This window comes from Hippopotamus amphibius, chromosome 3 (genome assembly GCF_030028045.1).
Source record: "Hippopotamus amphibius kiboko isolate mHipAmp2 chromosome 3, mHipAmp2.hap2, whole genome shotgun sequence".
NCBI lineage: Eukaryota > Metazoa > Chordata > Mammalia > Artiodactyla > Hippopotamidae > Hippopotamus > Hippopotamus amphibius.
In genome coordinates, this window is record NC_080188.1 from 171072069 (window position 1) to 171092860 (window position 20792).

At 41.1% G+C, this 20792-nt stretch overlaps 2 protein-coding genes across 6 annotated transcripts in view; one reads left to right on the forward strand and one right to left on the reverse strand.

Annotated features, from left to right (window-relative positions):
• Positions 1 to 12619, reverse strand: part of SOAT1 (sterol O-acyltransferase 1) — a 122305-nt gene extending 109686 nt beyond the window's left edge. The window contains exons 1-2 of one of the 2 annotated variants that reach the window (XM_057729170.1): positions 12441 to 12459; positions 1105 to 1161 (exon numbers count right to left, since the gene is read on the reverse strand). The gene's annotated coding sequence lies outside the window, so the exon portion shown is untranslated. Of the gene's footprint in view, positions 1 to 1104; positions 1162 to 12440 lie in introns of both variants that reach the window. The other variant, XM_057729168.1, reaches the window with a different exon arrangement.
• A 2467-nt stretch (positions 12620 to 15086) lies between these two features.
• Positions 15087 to 20792, forward strand: part of ABL2 (ABL proto-oncogene 2, non-receptor tyrosine kinase) — a 126720-nt gene continuing 121014 nt past the window's right edge. For all 4 annotated transcript variants that reach the window (XM_057726313.1, XM_057726316.1, XM_057726315.1 and 1 more), the window contains exon 1: positions 15087 to 15479. In XM_057726313.1, coding sequence (XP_057582296.1) covers positions 15323 to 15479 — 157 coding nt within the window. In that variant the 5' untranslated portion in view covers positions 15087 to 15322. The remainder of the gene's footprint in view (positions 15480 to 20792) is intronic.

Sequence of the window (20792 nt, forward strand, 5' to 3'; positions counted from 1 at the left end):
AGAGACTGGCAAAAATCAATTTTCAGAAATATGTTCCTTTGAGACTGTAATATCAATTCCTAACCAAAAGCTAATTAAGAGATAACTTGTCAGCATACATCAAAAAAAGCAGTAACCACTGAAGATAGTCATTGTTCATTAAAGACAATTCTAATGTACATTGTTCATTTTATTTTTTTAATTTATTTTTTAAATCAATTTTATTTATTTATTTATTTGGCTGTGTTGGGTCTTCATTGCTGCATGCCGGCTTTCTCTGGTTGTGGTGAGTGGGGGGCTACTCTTCGCTGTGGTGCACAGGCTTCTCCTTGTGATGACTTTGCTTGTTGTGGAGCATGGGCTCTAGGTGCATGGTCTTCAGTAATTGTGGTATGTGGGCTCAGTAGTTGTGGGTCTCGGGCTCTAGAGTGCAGGCTCAGTAGTTGGGGCACAGGGGCTTAGTTGCTCTGAGGCACATGGGATCTTCCCGGACCAGGGATCAAACCTGTGTTTCCTGCATCGGCAGGCAGATTCTTAACCACTGCGCCATCAAGGAAGTCCTCATTGTTCATTTTAAAGTACCCTTGTTGGAATATTACTCAGCGATAAAAAGGGATGAGTTGGAGCTATATGTTATGAGGTGGATAGACCTAGAGTCTGTCATACAGAGTGAAGTAAGTCAGAAAGAGAAAGACAAATACTGTATGCTAACTCACATATACGGAATCTAAAAATGGTACCAATGAACTCAGTGACAAGAATAAGGACGCAGATGCAGAGAATGGACTGGAGAACTCGAGGCTTGGGAGGGGGCGGGGGGTGAAGGGGAAGCTGAGACGAAGCGAGAGAGTAGCACAGACATATATATACTACCAACTGTAAAATAGATAGCCAGTGGGAAGTTGTTATATAACAAAGGGTGTTCAACTCAAGGATGGAAGATGCCTTAGAGGACTGGGAGGGGGAGGATGGGGGGGACTTGAGGGAGGGTGGGGGGGAGTCGAGGGAGGGAGGGAATATGGGGATATATGTATAAAAACAGATGATTGAACTTGGTGTACCCCCCCAAAAAATAATAAATACATTAAAAAAATAATAATAAAGTACCCTTGTTTCAGGACTTACTGTATGGCACAGGCAACTCTACTCAGTATTCTGTGATAGCCTTTATGAGAAGAGAATCTAAAAAAGAATGAATATATGTGTATGTATAACTGAATCACTTTGCTGTACACATGAAACTAACACAACATTGTAAATCAACTATACTCCAATAACATTAAAATACTAATAAAAATAAGGTACTATTGTTTCTTTTCTTGATAAGGTTATTAGATTAGTCAATAAGGGTAATTTCATAGACCTATATATCTTGATTTTTTGTGGTTAGGCATTTAAACTGTTGAATGAAAAAAAAAAAAAACCTAAAAGTTGAGAATTATGTTTTATTCGGGGACATTACTGAGGCCTATACCCCAGGAAGACAGCCTCTCATACTACTCTGACGACTGTTCCAAGGAGGTAAGAGAGGAGCCAGGATATACAGAAATTTTTGCTGAAAAAAAAAATGTAGTCGAACATCAAAAGATTACTGCTAATCACACGCAAAAACCAGACATCTCAAGTTAACGATTTTAGTCTTTTCTGTGTATGGGAAGATGCAAAAGTCCGGGCTTTTTAAAATTATTCCCTTGATATGTATCTTAACTGTCTAGGGCCAGTATCCTGTTTTTTTCCATCCCAAACTCCCCTCAGGGTGCACCGTTGGGGGCAGTGGGGGGGGGGGTTGCAGTGGCTGATGGCTTTATGGCCACAATATTCTTTGTTTGCTGAAAAGGCAGGTGACAGCCTATGTCTACAGAACTATTTGAGAGTAAGTTGCTGATGCGATGTGCCATTATTCCTTAGTACATTAGTGTGTATTTCCTATAAACATTCTCCTGTATAATCACAGTACAACCATCAAAATCAGAAAATTAACGCTCGTCCATAGGTACCTTCTTCTTCAAACCATTTCAAGTTCTGTCAAATGTTCCTTAGAATAAACAAACCAATCCAGGATGATGTCTTCATTTTTTTTTAAGGATCCTTGGGTTTTAGTTTCTTTTTATTATTTATTTATTTAGGTTGCACCAGGTTTCGGTTACTGCGCACAGGATCTTCACTGCAGTTGTCGACTCTTAGTTGCGGCAGGCATGCGGGATCTAGCTCCCTGACCAAGGATCTAACGCAGGGCCCCTGCATTGGGAGCGCAGAGTCTTACCCACTGGACCACCAGGGAAGTCCCATAGGATGATGTTGTCTTTAGACTGTGATGCCTCTTTAGTCTCTCTCATTCTGAAAGAGTTCTCCAGTCTTCCCTTGACTTTCATGATGCACTTTTGCAAATTACTGAACGTAGAATATCTCTCATTTTGGGGTTCCAGCATTTCCTCATGATCAGATTCAGGCTCATTTTTTCGTAGGAATATCCATGTTCTCTCCTTGTAATCAGCAGGTGCACGATTTTTTTTTTTTTTTAAACTGGGATCTTCCTGCAGCAGGGATCGAACCCGTGTCCCCTGCATTGGCAGGCGGATTCTCAACCACTGCGCCACCTAGGAAGCCCCAGGAGCACGATTTTGATTAGCCATGGTGATGTTATTTACTTTGATCACTTGATTAAGATGGTATCTGTCAGTCTTCTTCATTGCAGTGTCTCTTTATTAATAATTACTTATTAACAAGTATTTTCTAGGGAGGTTCTTGAAACATGTACATGACATCACATTTTCAAATTATTTATATATTAATTTATATAAATATGGACTAAGGGCTTAGTATTTTATTCAATAATTTTCTCCCTTTTCATACCTCTAACATCCTTCTCAGATAGTGAGAAACGTGGATCCCATTATGCTGAATATATTTACTCCTTTCATAATTATTTATTTTGATGCTCAAATTTTCCAGGTTTGTAAATGAGAGCCCATTCAAGCCAGCCCTTGTGTTCTTTTGACATACCGCACCTTCTCTGAGCATTGCCTTCTGGCATAGCTCTAGAGTTAGCTATTTTCCTGCCCCAGACCTGTTTCAGACTGTTTCTCTAAGAAGCTCTGGTTCCTTTCAGTAGAGAATGGTATTTGGAAGCCAAGATCTTGGCATTAGATGTGCTATTGCTATTGGGGTGTTCCTTATCTCAAATCTTTTCAGGGACAGAGCAGGAAATATTATATATTTTAAATTATACATCATATTTCATAATTACTAAGAAATCCAGATGTACATTTCCATCTATGTAGATGGAAAAACCATGAATACATCCAGGGCTGGCATCATGGGCATGAGACCTGTGTGGTTGCACAGGGCGCCACACTTAGAAAGACGGCTGTACTTGGTTTAAAACTCTGCTCTCACCATCTTGAAATCCATAATTTTGAACAAGGGACACCACACTTCCGTTTTGCACAGGCCCCTACAAATTAAGTAGTCAGTTCTGAATACACCGTAGGGTTCCTTTTAGTTTTTTCTCGTTCTATATCTATACCTCCTTTCTCTGATAGCGAGAAACCTGGCTGACATTGCAAATAAATTTACTTATTTGATTATGCCCCTTGTATGCAATGAATCTCCCATGACTGCTGCTTCCTCCCTTATGTGGATACTCTCCCCCTGGCACTGAGGCTCTCACACCCCATGCTGAGCCACCACTTCCACATGGTTGTGCTTCTCACAATATTCAGGTTCTGACAGTTCGTGCAAGACTGTTTCTCCATGGAGAGGCCCTGCTCACCCCACTTGGGCTCTGACACCCCCTCTCTCCATTGACTGGCTGTCCTCCCAACATGAATTCTCTTCCACCCTGCTGAGGCTCTGACAACCCATTCCTAGCTGCCCCTCTGGGGGTATAGTGTTTATACAAACAAAGAAACAAATGGATATAGACTAGATGAATAGAAAATATGAGTATATCATGAGAGTAAGTATTGTTTCCTGAAAAAATTTTAATTTCAGTCATATCAATGTGTGTGTGTATGTGTGTAAACATACATGCATTTATGTGTGTGTATAACTGGATTGTAATGTAAAATATATTTTTTACTACGGAGCAGGGTAAAATAAAATTTGAAAACCACTGGCACATACAGGATGATCCCAATTTTGCTTACAAAAAAAGTGGACCCCCGTCCACACACAAAATAATAATGTGAGGTGATGGTCATGTTAACTGATCTTACTGTGGTAATCATTTCACAATATATACATCAAATCATCATGCTCTACACCTTAGACTTATACAATGTTATGTGTCAATTACACCTCAATAAAGCTAGAGAGCAAAAGTGAACCAACTTTTAACAATTGAAGGGAGGTTTAAATGATAACTTTCATTATTTATTGGCCGTGTTGAGTCTTCGTTGCTGCGTGTGGGCTTTCTGTAGTTGCAGCAAGTGGGGGCTACTTTTAGTTATAGTAGGCGCCCTTTTCACTGCGGTGGCTTCTCTTGTTGTGGAGCATAGGCTCTAGGTGCATGGGCTTCAGTAGTTGCGGCTCGTGGGCTCAGTAGTTGTGGTGCATGGGCTTAGTTGCTCCTTGGCATGTGGGATCTTTCCAGACCAGGAATCGAATCCATGTCCCCTGCACTGTCAAGCAGATTCTTAACCACTGCACCACCAGCAGAGTCCTGATAACTATAATTTTTTAATCTATGTTCTGTATTACTTTAATTCTTAGGACAGAGGAACTTGTATATTATTTATTTTAAAGATAAAATTAACAAAAACTTACGTGGGTGTGTATATGTATACACAAACAAACAAAAACTGAAAGGAAGAACACCAGAAATATTTATATCTGACTGGTGGCGTTATAGACAACATTTTCATTCTTCTTTATAATTTTCTACATTTTCTAAACCTCTTGAAATGAGAATTTATTACTCTGGTAGTTTTCTATTTACACTTTTTTGACAAGTTACTCGTAGAAAAGATAGAAAGCAGAGATATCTAATGTTCTGTTTGATTTAGTGGCCACTTTGTGTATGCCAGGGGATACACTGGTAAATGAGACCAACCCTCTTCCTCCCTCATGGAGCTTAGACTCTAGTGAGGAAGAAAAATGTTAAACAACTAATTACAATAATGTGGGATAAGTGTTGGTGGGGGTAATAAATTGCTTTGGAAGTGCATAGCTGTGGGAAGGTGAGGTAATCTAACCTAGACTAGGGGTTGGGATGTCTTCCCACTTAGGCTAAGAGCTAAGAGCTAAGTAGGAGTTAGCCAGGCAACCTGAAAAAAGGACTGCATTCTAGGCAGAGGGAACATTGAGAAATAAATTCAGCTTACTTTTTTTTTTTTTTGCAGAAAGCAGAGCACTTGCAGCTTTTCTAGACAGCTTAATGGAAAATACAGCGGTTACTGAAGCCACTAAGCTAGTCACTTATTCACTAAAGGAAGACACTTGTGTGTACAATAAAGAACAGCACTTCTATGAGATTTTCAACCTTTTTTCTCTTCTTTTTTTAGGTCTTCATTTATTGCGAAAGGTTTCTCTTCAATTGTGAGAAAGTTTATTACTGATCACTTCAAAACATTAACATGCTGGGAAAGATCCTAATGGAGTAGCACAACTTGCTCTACAGACATCATTCTCCAATTTACCATGTATGTGTGAGTAACATGCATTAACTGAACACGGTTGGAGCGTGGCATTTGTATTGGCTGTAGTGGTTGTATTGATGAGAATTATCAGAGAAAAACAGCTCAAACTAGCTTAAGCAAAAAATGGACTATAAATATAAATGCTTTCATTTTCCCCTGCATATCAATCCCCTCTTCTTCTCTGCTCCAAATGAGGGGAAACATGGCTGCCAAAATATCTTGTGCTTTACATCTGATAGTCCAAGTGCTCAAAGAGGGGCTGGCCTCTTTCAATTCCAATTCCAAACTGTCCAGGGAAGGACTGTAATTGGCCAAGCTTGGGTCAGCAGACCATCCCTAGACCAATCACTATGGCTGGGGGTTGAGAGGGAGGCAGTTTTGTGTTGTTCTAAGAGCTTCACATATATTAACTCCTCATACAACCCTGGAAGGTGTGCGTTATTATTAACCTCATATTACAGATCAGGAAATTGAGAGAGGAGTTTTCAGAAGGAAGGCATAAACATCGCAGCAAATGCTGAAGTTTGCCCAAACAAAACGGCAGCACTTCTGGTATTCCCCTCCCCGCAGCCCTTTCTAGTAACTCTTCCCCATTACCCCATCCAGAGACGCTTTCATGTTGTACTGCAACTTTTTTTTTTCCCAATAAACTTTGGAGATCTTTTTAAGCGTTATAAACCTATTTCATTTCTTTTTTTTTCAACTAGTGCTTAGTATTACATTAACTATTCCTATGTTGATGAACAGTTCCTTTGGGTTCAATTTTTCACTATTAAAAACAATACTGTGGGAATTCCCTGGAGGTCCAGTGTTTAGGACTCTGTGCTTCCACTGCAGGGGGGCACAGGTTTGATCCCTGGTGGGGAACTAAGATCCCACAAGCCATGTGGCATGGCCAAGACAAAAAGCAAACAAATAAACAAACAGATCAAAAACTAAACCAAACCAAACAAACAAATAAACAAAACCCTCCAACAGGGGCTTCCCTGGTGGCACAGTGGTTGGGAATCTGCCTGCCAGTGCAGGGGACACGGGTTCGATCTCTGGGCTGGGAGGATCCCACATGCTGTGGAGCAGCTGGGCCCCTGCACCACAACTGTTGAGCTTGCTCTAGAGCCCACGAGCCACAACTAATGATGAGCACACGCTCTGCAACTACTGACGCCCACGCGTCTGGAGCCCGTGCTCTGCAAAGGGATAGGCCACTGTAGTGAGCAGCCCTGGCACCGCAGCGAAGTGTAGCCCCCGCCCTCCACAACTACAGAGAGCCCATGCACAGCAAAGAAGACCCAACACAGACAAAAAATAAAAATAAATAAATAAAATTATAAAGCAACAACAACAAAAACCCTCCAATACTGTGACCATACTTGAACATGTATCTTTGTGTAAATGTAAAAGTAATTTTTAGGAATTACTAGGTAAAAAAATGTATGGGGACTTCCCTGGTGACACAGTGGTTTGGGAATCTGCCTGCCAATTTGGGGGACACAGATTTGATCCTTGGTCCAGGAAGATCCCACATGCCGAGAAGATCCCACTGAGCCTGTGCTCTGGAGCCTGTGAGCCACAACTACTGAGCCGGAGTGCTGCAACTACTGAGGTCTGTGCACCTGGAGCTTGTGCTCTGCAACAGGAGAGGCCACTGCACTGAGAGGCCTGCACACTGCAGTGAAGAATGACCCCCACTCACTGCAACTGGAGAAGGCATTGCATGCAGCAACGAGAACCCAATGCAGCCAAAAATAAATTTTAAAAAAACTTTAAAAAAATATATGAATTGTATACACAGTATATATATTGTGTTTATGAACTTGGGTATATGTATTGATAGATACTGCTTCAATTTACACATGGGCCAGTGTGTCCTTCATACTAACCTCAACAACTCTAAACAGGTAACCTCTACAGTCTGGGGCATAGATTAGGGTCAATGTGGGCCCAGAGAAGGGACACCTAATCCACCATGTCAGTTAAGGCTTCTTGGAGGAGGTGACCCCTAAGTTGATCTTAAAAAGACAAATAGAAGTTAGACAGTAAATAAAGTGTAAAATGGATTAAAAAGTTAAAGAATGGAAAATATCTACTGTTAATGAGGATTTAGAGCAACCAAAACTCTCCTACATTACTTGTGAGAGTAAAATTGGTAAAACCACTTTGGAAAACCATTAGATAATATCTACTAAAGCTAAACATCACATATCCTATGTTCAAGAAAAATGCCTAAAAAAATGCATATCTATGGTCACCAGAAGACATGTACTAGGATATTCACATGAAAACTACCCTCAGCAGCAGCAGAAAGGATAAGTAAATTATGCTATAATCTCATACAATGAAATACTATACAGCAATGAAAAATAAATGGTCTGCAACTATAAATGAGAATATGAATGAGTCTCACACATAATATTGGGTGAAAGAAGTCAGACAAAAGATTCCATACTGTCTGATTTCATTATATAAAGTACAAAAATATGCAAAAATCAAAGTATGCTATAAAGGTCAGGATAGTTGTTACTTTTGTGGAGTTGAGAGGAAATGGGTAGAGACCGAAAGAGAGGGTGGAGGAGGCTACTGAGGTACTGGTAATGTTATGCTTTTGAACCGAGATGCTGATGACTTGGGTGCATTTAGTTTGTGCAATTCATCAAGCAGTACACACACACACACACACACACACACACACACACACTTTTCTATATGAAGATTATGCTTCAATAAAAAGATGGAAATAAAAGAAGGGGGTATTGGCTTTCAAGACAGAGGAAACAGCCTAAGAGCAGGCACAGAGGCTTGATGAGTTCACCTAGGAACAGCCCTTAGAATGGAAAGAGAAGGAGCACTTAGGAGAGAGAAGGGGGTAGAGGAAATTTATTCAATAGTGGGAATAAGATTGGCCTGGGTCCCTTCTCATTCTAAGAATCTATGCTTTTATGATTAGCCCAAGGCCATATAGCTAGGTAATTTTAAAATAGGATAGGACCCTGTGGAAGACTGAAAACATGACCATAATTCTTTGCTGGTCCTCTTATTAAGAGGTGGAGTCTATCTCCCCATCCTTTAAAACTGGGCTGGCCTGTGATTCTCCTTGATTAATAGAATGCAGTGGGAGTGATGTTGTGAGAGTCTTGGAGATTCAGACTCGAAAGATCTTACATCTTGTGCTCTTGCTCTTTTAGAATCCTGAGATCACCATGTTTTGAGGAAGCTCTGTGATATGGCTTGAATTTGTTCCCCAAAATTCATACGTTGAAGTCTTAACTCTTAGTACCTCACAACATGAGCTTATTAGGAAATAAGGTCTTTACAGTACACACACACACACACACACACACACGGAGAATGCAATGTGAAGATGAAGTCAGAGATGGGGTGATGCTATGCACCAAGGAACACCAAAGATTAGCAGGAAACCACCGGAAGCCAGGAGGGAGGTAGAGAACAGATTTTCCTTCACAGCCCTTAGAAGGAACCAACCCTGCTGACGCCTTGATCTTGCACTTCTAGCCTCCAGAACATTGAGAAAATAAATTTCTGTTAAGTCACCCTGTGGTACTTTGTTACAGCAGTCCTAGCAAACTAATACACCTTTCGTTCTCCAATAGGTTGGATTGTTTACATTAGTTTGCTAGGGCTGCCATAACAAAGTACCACAGACTGGGTCAGTTAACAGAAATTTATTTTCTCAATATTCTGGAGGCTGTAAGTCTGAGATTAAGGTGTCAGCAGGGTAGACTTCTTCTGAGACCTCTCCTTGATTTGTAGATGGCGGTCTTCTGCTTGTGTCTTCACACAGTCATCCCTCTGTGTGTCTGCGGCCAAACTTCCTCTTCTTGTAAGGTCATCAGTCATATTGGATTAGGACCCACCCTTAGTGCCTTGTTTTAACTTATTTACCCCTTTAAAGACCCTATCCTCAAATACAGTCACTTTGTGAGGTACTGGGGGGTTAGGGCTTTAACACATGAATAGGGAGATGGGTATAATTCAGTCCACAAGAGGCCAATGGAGGAGAACTGAGACAGTAGCACCAACGGCCAGATATGTGAGGCTGTGGCTCAGCTGAGCCTCCAGCTGAATGCTGAAATATGGGGGAGCCTAGGTGAAATCGGCAGAACTATTCAGACGATCCACACAACTGCAAGAAGTGATAAATCGCTGTTGTTTTAAGCCACTAAGTTTTGGGATGGTTTCTTATTCAGCAATAGATAACTGGAAAAAAACCCATTCCACATAAATTCTAAACCAGGCTCAGTTCCACTACGCTAGTTAGCGATAGGCTACATGTTAAATGGATTGTTTAGTCAGCTATTTCATTACTACCATAGAAAAGGAGTGGTACTAATTTATTAGTTTAAAATGAATAGATATTACTGCGACTAGTAACATTTATATAGCACTTTTCCAATTGTTTGAAAGAGTCTCAATAATTTATAAAGTTTTTTAATCAAGGAAATATTGAATCATAGACCCTTGGGGCTAAAAGGAACAACAAAAGGTCACTTAAACCATCTTCTTATCTTCAAAGAGAATGACATATTCTATCCCAGCCAGATAAGAATCCTCCTCCTCATTGTCATCCAAAAAAACTTTTAAAATGTCTATCTGTAAATGGAACTGTATTTGGCACTCTATAGGCCTTTAAAGATTTAATACAACAATGCAGAGACAAACCACACATAAAACCCAAAGCACTGCATGCACAAACAGCTGAAAAAGAATGGATAAAACAGATCTGGTATACACAGGCATATCTTGGACATACCGTGGGTTCATTTCCAGACCACTGCAATAAAGTAAATATTGCAGTAAGTTGAGTCAAACAAATTTTTTGGTTTCTAGTGCATATGAAAAGCTGTTTGCGCTGTACTGTAGTCTATTAGGTGTGCAACAGCATTATGCCTAAAAAAGCCACAATATACATATGTTAATTAAAAGAGACTTTATTACTAAAAATGCTAACCATCATCTAAGCTTTCAGAGTCAGAATAGTAACATCAAAGATCACTAATCATAGATCACCATAACAAATATAAAAATAATAAAAAAGTAGAAATGTTGTCAGAATTACCAAAATGTGATACAGAGACACAAATGCTGTTGGAAAAATGGCAGCAACAGACCTGTGTGATGTTGGGTTGTCTCAAACCTCCAATATGTAAAAAAATGCAATATTCATGAAGTACAATAAAGCAAAGTGCAATAAAATGAGGTTTGCCTGTATATTCAATGGAATTTTATTCATGAGAAAAAAGGGAATCTTGCCATTTGCAACAACATAAATTGATCTCGAGGGAATTGTGTTAAGTGAAATAAATTGGACAGAGAAAGATCACTGTATGATATCATTTATATTCAGAACATTAAAAAGCCAAACTCATAAAAACAGAGGCTAGATTGGTGGTTAGCAGAGGCTAGCGGTGGGGGAGGGGGAGGGAGAAGGATTGGTTTTGGTCAAATGGTACAAACTTCCATTTACAAGATGAATAAATTCTGGGGATCTAATGTACAGCATGGTGATTATAGTTAATAATACTGTATTATATACTTGCAAGTTGCTAAGAGAGTAGATCTTAAATGCTCTTACCACAAAAAAAGAAAGGGTAATTTTGCACCTACTGGAGGTATTAGCTAACTCTATAGTGGTAATCATTTTGCAGTATATAAGTATTTCAAATCAACGCACTGTATACCTTAAACAATGTTATATGTCAATTAAATCTCAATAAAGCTAGAAAAAGAAGAAAAATGCTACATATGAAATTATATTTTTCTTCCAATTTGTCTACATAAATATTTTGAAGCCATGTAGATAATATAGACAGAGGTTAACATAACTATATAAGTATATGCATTATACAGATAAAAGAAAAGATTTTGAGAAACATGACAGCTCACAAATATTTGAAGGGCTGTTGTATAGAAGAAAAGTGAAATTTATTCTGTGTAGCTATGGGGTAGAACTAGGACTAGGGGTGAAACAAATGGAAGTTTCATGGTGGCATGTGTCAATTTATCTTTAGAAAGAACTTTTTGACAACCAGAACCCTTCAAAATAAATGGGCTCCCTCACTGGAGTTATTGTACAGGGAATTCCAGAAGATTACACTAGATGACCTCTAAGGTTCTTTCCAACCCTATGACATTCAGCCATGTGTCAAAATTAAACACAGTTGGGGGACGTAGAGGAAGGTAATTGAATTTTATAGGCAAATAATTGTCACCAGCTGTGGTTGTTTTAGGTATGGACCAAGCAGAGAACCAGGAAACTATTATGTCTCTATGGATAAGTCTGAGATTTTCCTAAGAAGGAGGCAGGATCTGAGTAGAATCCTGATTATTGAAAGGGAGTCACTTGGGGACCATATTGGGGAAAATCTGAGTATTGTGAAAGAGCTAAAAAGGAAGACATCCTAGAAGCAGACTTATTGGATAAAACATATATGCCTGCCATAGAATGGGTGGGGGTTTGAGAAACAGGAGGTGATGAACATTAGGCAATTATAATCCAGGGTATTCCGGAAAATAATGTTGAAACATCAGGTGAAAAATGTAGACATTGTACATAATGAAGGGGAGGGGAAGCATAGTCAAAGCAATGAGAGGAAGAGGTATTTTTGTTTAGTGAATTGCTTGGTGCTAAAGGTGAGGAACCTCTAAAGTAAAGGCTACCAGCAGGAGATGACCTGAGTCTAAATGAACACCGTATCCACACAGACGTAGAGAAAAATATTAACTAACATGGGAGATAATGTAAGAATGTGCAATACCCTGAAAATCCAGGTCGGTAAAGACAGAGATCAGTGAAGCATTGCTTACCGGTTCCTTGCTTCTGGAAATGGTGGTATTACTCCTATTATAGGGAAGGTAAAGATGATGAGCATCTATGTCTTCAATGTGCCTTGCTGGTGTTGATGATGGGTTTGATTTTTCACGCCATCCCCTGGCCATTGCTCAGGTGAGGCTGTCCCTGTGCTACTGTGCACCATCCCTGCTACATTTTTTCATCTGGTTTCTGTACCTGCCTGGAGTTCACAGCTGCCCTCAATTCAGCTTGACCTAGTACTACTTGGGATTGTTTTAAATGTTTTAATTGTTTTAAATGTTTAATTGTAATTCTCAGGTGAGTCACTTGGGCTTGGTTATTATTCAGATGAAATGGTGTCCCACACCTAAGTAAGTAGGTTTCTCCCTGGTCTATCACCCCTCCCCCCATTCTGAAAATTCCCATTTCGCTTTGAAAAACATCTCCACTTAGAAGATACTTGCTTTAGTATAGGCAGGGTCTTAAGACTCTATGGTAGCGGAATCTTCATATGCTAAACAAAGGTAATATTTCACATGTAATAGTTTACATGTGCAGGTAACTGGTGATGACCAGGTAGGAATGACAAATAAAGTGATATATGATTCCACCTGTTTTTATTGATTGGTGTTTTTGTTTTTAGTTAAATGCAAGGTGGCAGGTGGTGGAGGGGGGGCTCACCTGAATAAATGCTGTAAATATATGTCACTTGAAAAAATATTAGGCTTGGAAAAGTTGATGGATTTCTGAAAACATTACATTTTTTTGTACGAATAGTAAGTGCTTGTATGATTCTTTTTATATGCCAAATACTGTTTTAAGTGCTTTATTTATATTAAGCAATTTAATTCTCACAACAGCCCTATAAGGTAGGTGCCGTTGCTCTCATCATCACTTCACAGATGAGGAATTGATGCACAAAGAGGTTAAACATGTGTCTAAGAGCAAAGAGCTGACAAGTATCAGAGCTTGGTCTTGAACTCAAGCAGTCTGGCTTCAGTGCCTGCCCTTAACCACTGCACTGTACTATACTCATCCATTACGTACTATGAAAGAACTAGCAGAGAAGCCAGACCATTATCCCCAAATTAAATTCTCTCAGATAATAAAAATCAAGCAACAAACCAAATTCTGGCTCTATGATCACCTTTATTCCTTGTCAATGATTTTTTTTTTCCTCAGTAGTTGCAAACACTTTGGGAATTAAAAGGAAAAAAAAAACAAAGTATTTTAAACACAGGAAAGTTTTGACCCAAGTGGAAAATTCATATCGTATCGAGTGCTAAAGCACAGTTTTTCTGTTCCCATTTGGTGGGCAATTTCAGTTATTTCTGGTCATACCCTGGAAGGCAATGGAAGAATTTCATAGTGCTTTTATAGTAGTGAGTATTAATGGTTCATATAACGTCAGTTCAGTTCTATGAAAGACACGTAAAGGAGAGCTGCATTCATCTTTTTTGCTGAAATTTATCTTCCCAATGGTTGTTCTGCTGTTTCTTTACAATGGCTCCCACACCCTCCGCTTTAAAGCAAATTTTCAGTGTGGTACCGCCAATAACTGATGAGTTTTAGAAAGGAAATAGGGAAGCTAAATGAATAGCTGAAGAATAATTATGAAGTTCTTTGAGAATGTAAAAAACTGGATCAATATTAAGATGCAAGAATGCTCAGTGGGGGGAGATAAGTGAATATTTACACATATGTATTACGTGTGCGCGTGCACTAAAACATTTCTCTTCTGCTTGAGTCACTGTCTTTAGACAATATAAGCTAAAAATAAGTAAGTTCTGACTCAGAAACCGGGTCGAAGGTAGTCTTATTTTTCTCCTTTGTCATCAAAGGAGACCTGACCACGTGCACTGTATATAAAGCATGCCGGTGCGAAGATTAGCTTTACTGTCAAGCAATGTAAGGGTAACAGAAACACACACGTGGTTAGACGGTAAAGGAGTTCCAGAGGAATTCATGGTAATATAAAATGAGGAATCGGGTCATAACTGCTTCTCCAGTGAGGCTGTAGAGTGCCGACAACCCAGGCGAGTGCAACTTGACATCACGAAACAGTTTCAAAAAATTACGGTGAAATAATGTACCTTTTTTATTATCGTCACGTAAATTTTATATATTCAATTTTGACTCTAGGTCGGCTGCTGACAAGAGTGTTTAAACGAATTCTCCGGGGCATTTTAGGGAACCTCACCTGGATGGCAAGCCCCAAACGCCTTGTGCTTTTCGGTCCCAACTGTGTCTGCTAAAGAGCGGTGCACCTGGGTCGCTCAGCGCGACTGATTGATGTGACAGGTGGGGGTGGGACAGGGAAGGCTTTAGACCGACCAACCCCCCGAAAGACCGTAGCGTGTAGAACCGAACGTGGGAGGGGTCGGCTAAGGCGGATTCGGACGTGGGAGGCCGAGGCGCCGCGAAGGAACAGAAGGGCCGAAAGACCTGAGGCGGCGGTAGACGTGCCCATTAGGTGGGTACCGGGTGGGGAGGCCCACCCTGCGAGGAGGCGGGAGCGCGCGGACGGGCGGGCCGGGGCGGGGCCGCCGGGAAGCCCTCCCTCCGAGTAGCGGAGGTGACTGGGTGGGGGGCGGGAGGCGCTCTGTCCCACGCTCTCCCCGTGCTCGGTGGTTTAAAGATGGCGGCGGCGGCGGCGGCAGCGTTGGGGGCGCGGAGCCGCGGGATGGGGAGGGAAGAGGAAAATCTGTGAGGCGTCGAGAGGCAGCGCGGCTGCTGCTGTGAGGAGTCGGGTGCGGAGCCGCCGGCGACCGGACCGCTCTGGGCCGGGGCCTGGACTGGGAAGGAGAGGCCGGAGCAGCGCCTGGAGCCCGAGGCCGGAGCCAAGGAGGAATGTGACCAGGGGTCGGCGGGGGCGCGGGAGTACGCGAGCGCAGGGATGGGGCAGCAGGTGGGCCGCGTCGGGGAGGCTCCGGGGCTTCAGCAGTCGCAACCCCGCGGGATCCGGGGCAGCAGCGCAGCCAGGCCCTCCGGCCGCAGGCGGGACCTGGCGGGGCGCACCACGGAGGCCGGCTTCAATATCTTCACCCAGCATGGTGAGTGTGCCCGGGAGCCTTCGTGGGGGAGGCCGGAGGTGGGGTTGGGGCGGGGTGGGAGGCAGACAGGCAGCCCTAGGGGGCCGAGGGGTGGAGGGGTGCCCGAGAGTGGGGGCGGAATCTGCTGCCATCTGGGCCAGTCACGGGAAGCGAGTCACACCCCTCCCCCCTCCTGTCTCCAGCCTGGCTGGCAGCTCCTGGGGGCGGAGGAGGAAAGAGAAGTGGTCTTAGGGACCTTGCGTGGACTGTCCTCTACACTGGGACGCGACTGTGCGGCTCGGGGAGGACGGTGGATGTTATAATCGGGAGAGAAAGATGAAGGGAGGTGTGAACTCAATCCAGGTGTTAGTAGAAATCGGGTGTTAGCGAAGGGAGCGTGAGTTGTGCCTCGAGGGATTGGGAAATAGGAACTGAATCTCAGCAGGTAGTGGCCTGTGAAGTATACATATAAATTAGGCAGTGAGCCGTGTCAGGATACTGAACAGTACCCTGAAATGCCCTTCTGTGGGAAAGAGAAGGGTAATAGCTCATCACTTTGAATTTCTTTCTTTTCTTCTTTTTTAAATTTCAAACTGGAAATGAAGAGCTTTGCCAAACCATCCTCTGTTCTGCTGTTTTGAGTAGGACAGATTTCTGAGGTGACTGGCAGGGGTTAGAGGTTGGTGGGCATAGTTAGGAATTTGGATACGAACAAGAATTTTTCTTCCTATATATATACACACACACATATACATACTTATATCCTCCATATGGCCTGGAACCTATCACTTTGGCCTCATTATCAAGGTGTTTTTAAAATAGTTGTCTCCAGACTCTTGATCACATACTCCAGGAATTTGTGTATCCTTATTAATGATATACTCGTCTTACTGTACTAATGAGTAATTGTAAATGTACACAGAAACAGAATTTAAGAAAGGATGAGGTGAAAAAATAAATATAACAAGCGTTCTAATATTTTTTCCTGAAGCCCAGTGGATCCGTTTGCACTTCCTCTGAGCTGCGTCCACACCACTTTTGAGGTCACTTGTTTAGAGGAAGGAAGAATGAAGAAGGAGGGGAAAAGCAAAAGTAACCTTCATGGAGTTGAGATACCCTAAGACTTGAGAGAGGCTGAAGAGATAGTTGTGACTTCTATATAAAGGACTGGATAGTGGAGGTTGGATGAGAGGTGGCAAACTGGACTTTCACTGAAGAGGCATATGGAAAATAATAAAAGATAAAAGAGGGTATTCCATACTGCGTAGTGTAGGGAAGACGAGGAAGGAGGAGAAGTGTGAACTATTCCTTAGAAATGGAGTTCTGGAGGAAGTTAAGACAAATGGTAGTATGCATAGAAAGAGATGAACTTTAGAAGCTGTGGCTGCTAGGTGAGTTGTATCAGAGTTCTGGATTTGGACTTTGTGAACAGGCTGAGTTTCTTAATGGAAGAGATATAGATAATTTGGGCCATTCAGGCGTTACATGTCTCCTCTTAAAGATGTGAGTGAGCTTCTCTTCCAGGTATATAAACATTTCATGAAGGTGCCATATAAGTTAGTCTTTATTGAAATCACTTCCTGAAACACAGGTGGGAAGAATGGGTAAATAGTTTTCAGGGAAAACATGATCCAAGTAGCTTTGCTTTGTGGGAAGTGTTAGTATGCGTTAAACGTGGCCCAATAGGCAATGGTTATCCGCTTCCTCTAGTGTCTATTCATTTGATTTATTTTTGGCTGCTTTGGGTCCTCATTGCTGCGTGTGGGCTTTCTCTAGTTGTGGAGAGCTGGGGATGATCCAAGTAGCTTTGCTTTGTGGGAAGTGTTAGTATGCGTTAAACGTGGCCCAGTAGGCAATGGTGATCCTCTTCCTCTAGTGTCTGTTCACTTGATTTATTTTTTGCCGTGTTGAGTCCCCGTTGCTCCATGTGGGCTTTCTCTAGTTGTGGAGAACAGGTGATACTCTTCTTTGTGGTGCATGGACTTCTTATTGCAGTGGCTTCTCTTGTTGCTGAGCACCAGCTTTAGCCACGTGGCCTTCAGTAGTTGCAGCGCACGGGCTCAGTAGTTGTGGCACACGGGCTTAGTTGCTCTGCAGCATGTGGGAATCTTCCTGGACCAGGAATTGAACCTGTGTCCACTACATTGGCAGGCGGATTCTTAACCACTGTGCCACCAGGGAAGTCCCTCTAGCGTCCAGTCAGGACTTAAGATTTTCTGAGAAGGAGGAGGGCATGAAGAATGGAATAGGAAGAGACTTTGAGGGATAGGTAGGATTTGGCTCTATGGAGCAAGAAAAAGAGGGCAGGCTGTGCAGGAGAAACAACTTAAGTGTGAACAATTGAAATGAACATAATTTGTTGATGGAATAGTGAGGAGAGACATCTGTCATGAGTGAAGCAAATCCTCCAGGAGTGACTCCTAGAGCAGAAATTGCAAGAATCAAGTTCTGGTCCTGGCTTCACCTGGCTGGGTGAATTAGTCACCATCTTTGGGTTTCTTTATCTGTTAAATGTTGGACTGGATGATCTCTAAGGTACCTTCTGACTCTAAGATATTATGATGCTATTGATAATTGAGAAGCAGTGGGAAGAAAACTTTGAATATGTTGGGACTTACGGGCTGGGTTATTGAAAATGTGGCAGAGGAGTTTATACCCATTTACCTGATTGGTTAGTTCATAGGATATGTAAAGGATATAGTATATGTTAAAAAAAAAAAACCCAGGTATGAGGTGCTGGAAGACTTGGCCTTGAGCAGAGGCAATGGAAACAGGTGGGGTGAGTTTGAGGAATATTTCATTCATTCAACAAACAAAAGTTTTTTGAGCACCTATTATATACTGGATTCTGGGGATGTTGCTGTGAGTATAACAAGGTCCCTGTCCTTGTGGAACTTAAGGACATTATGATTTGACATGGAGAATGACTTTGGAATGCTTTGGAGCCATTCTGCCTGGATTTGAAACCTGGCTTGACTGCTTATTATCTGTGTAACCCTGGACAAGTTATTTAATCCTTTTGTGCTTTGAATTCTTCATTTGTAAAATAATAATAGGAATACCTAGTAATAACAGTACCTAGATTAATGAGTTAATACATGCCAGGCACTATTCTAGTACATGTCTGGCATGTAGTAAGGGCTAAATATGTGTTGGTTCCGGCCATTGCTACTATTATTATTAAAAATAGGGATGAGTCAAAGATAATGCGTTTTGAAATTGGCTATATTGACAAGTTTGCAAGTTAGAAGTTGATTGAAAGAATGGGAATAGGGTAAGTTTTTTGCCAAAGACTAGTATGTAAAGAAAAGAACTGGCAAATAATATGGAAAACAAAGGTGAAGTGAATACTGTTTTTAGACAGATGGGTATTTATAAACTTCTGTATATCAGAGTTTCTCAACCTTGGCAGTATTGACATTTTGGGGTGGATAATTCTTTGTTGTGGAGGGCTGTCCTGCAAGACGCTTACATCCTGTAAGATGCTTAGCAGGATCCTTGGCCTCTACCTCTAGATGCCAGTAGCACCCCTTTCTGGCAGGCCCCCCCCCCCAATTGTAACAACCAGAAATGTTTCCAGACATTGCTAGATTGCCCCTAGGTGAGAACCACATGATAAATTCTGGTTTGAATGAATACATTGAATTAGATTCAGAAGCATCTCAGTGAACCTTTTGTTTGACATTTACACAAAAAACCTAGCAATTAGTGTACAAATCACTGTCTTGAGTTTCAGTATTGAGGTATTAGCATGTAATTTCATATATGAACGTTAGGGCTGACAGAGTGTTGCGTTTACATGTAGGTTTAAATATAGATTAAATATCGTACGTAGTCAGTAAAAATGTATCTACGTTATAGAAATGGTTTATCAGAGTCCATGGTTTTTCTTCTGTAGAAAAAAGAAATGGTATTTTCTCATTGAAAATGAGAATGGTATTTTTAAAATTAATATGTAAGTCGTTATAATAAATTGCTTTGCCAAAAATTCTTTTTGTGAATGTAATTTAGATGGAATAAAAATAATTGGGCTGATTTTGGTATGAAAGAGGTGAGTGCTGTATGACTTTTCTGAAATCTGTTTTTGAACCTTTTTGGTGAGTAGATGTTTTGTAACTAGTAATCTAGGGTTGAATACCTCCTTGTCCTTTTAATATCTGACATACCTCACAGCAGTTGAGTGATTTCACTTCAACTTTACTTCCTTCTCTCACTGTAAATAGTATTAAAAGTTAACTTTAAATTGTGAAGTTTTGAATAGTAAAATTTTTCCCTTAAATCAAACTCATCATTTGAAGTGGTCTGATTTGTTTATTTAGGATCTGTAATTCATCTTTTATTCTTTGCAGAATGAAAGATGTAGGCACCACAGGTTGAAAATCATACTGTAGAAAAGAACAGGGAGGCTATTGCAAGGGAATTTTAATTATGGTGACCTGGTATAGTGGTCACTAATTCTTTGTGTGTGTGTGGTCTTCTTTCTTTAAAAATTTTTAATTAAAAAAAATTTTTGGCTGCGTTGGGTCTTCATTGCTGTGCGCGGGCTTTCTCTAGTTGCGGTGAGTGGGGGCTACTCTGTTGTGGTTCACAGGCTTCTCATTGCTGTGGCTTCTCTTGTTGCAGAGCATGGGCTCTAGGTGCTTGGGCTTCAGTAGTTGCAGCATATGGGCTCAGTTGTTGTGGCTCAGGGGCTCTAGAGTGCAGGCTCAATAGTTGTGGTGCACGGACTTACTTGCTCCGTAGCATGTGGGATCTTCCCAGACCAGGGATTGAACCCGTGTCCCCTGTGTTGGCAGGTGGATTTTTAACCATTGCTCCGCTAAGGAAGTCCTGGTCACTGAGTCTTATGAGAACCAAACTTTTTAAAAGAAATCAGCTTTAGGTTTCTATTAACCTCCAAATCTGCATAAGTTACAGGTACATAGCCTTGTGTGTCTGTATTTTTAGAAAAGTGACAAAATAATTTGTGGTACAGATTCTTTTATCACAGCCCAATTGACAGTAACGTGCCAGGTAAATTTTGAAGTCTGAAGTTTCTCCTTAAAGGTGTTCAACTTGCTTTAAAAAGAAAACAAAAGCCAAACAGAAGAAAAACCAGCATCTTTCCCCCTTGCAATTACTATACTATATCATTGTTTTTTTTTTACTTTTCACTCTCTTTCTCTATCAAAATCAGTAATGATGATGATAATTTATATTTGTGTAGGTTTTTTGGAGTTTATGAACACCTTTTATGTCCTTTATCTTATTTGATCTTTACAATTGCAGTTGGCCCTTGAGCAATAAGGGTTTGAACTTCGAGGGTCTACTTACAGGCAGATTTTTTTCAATAAA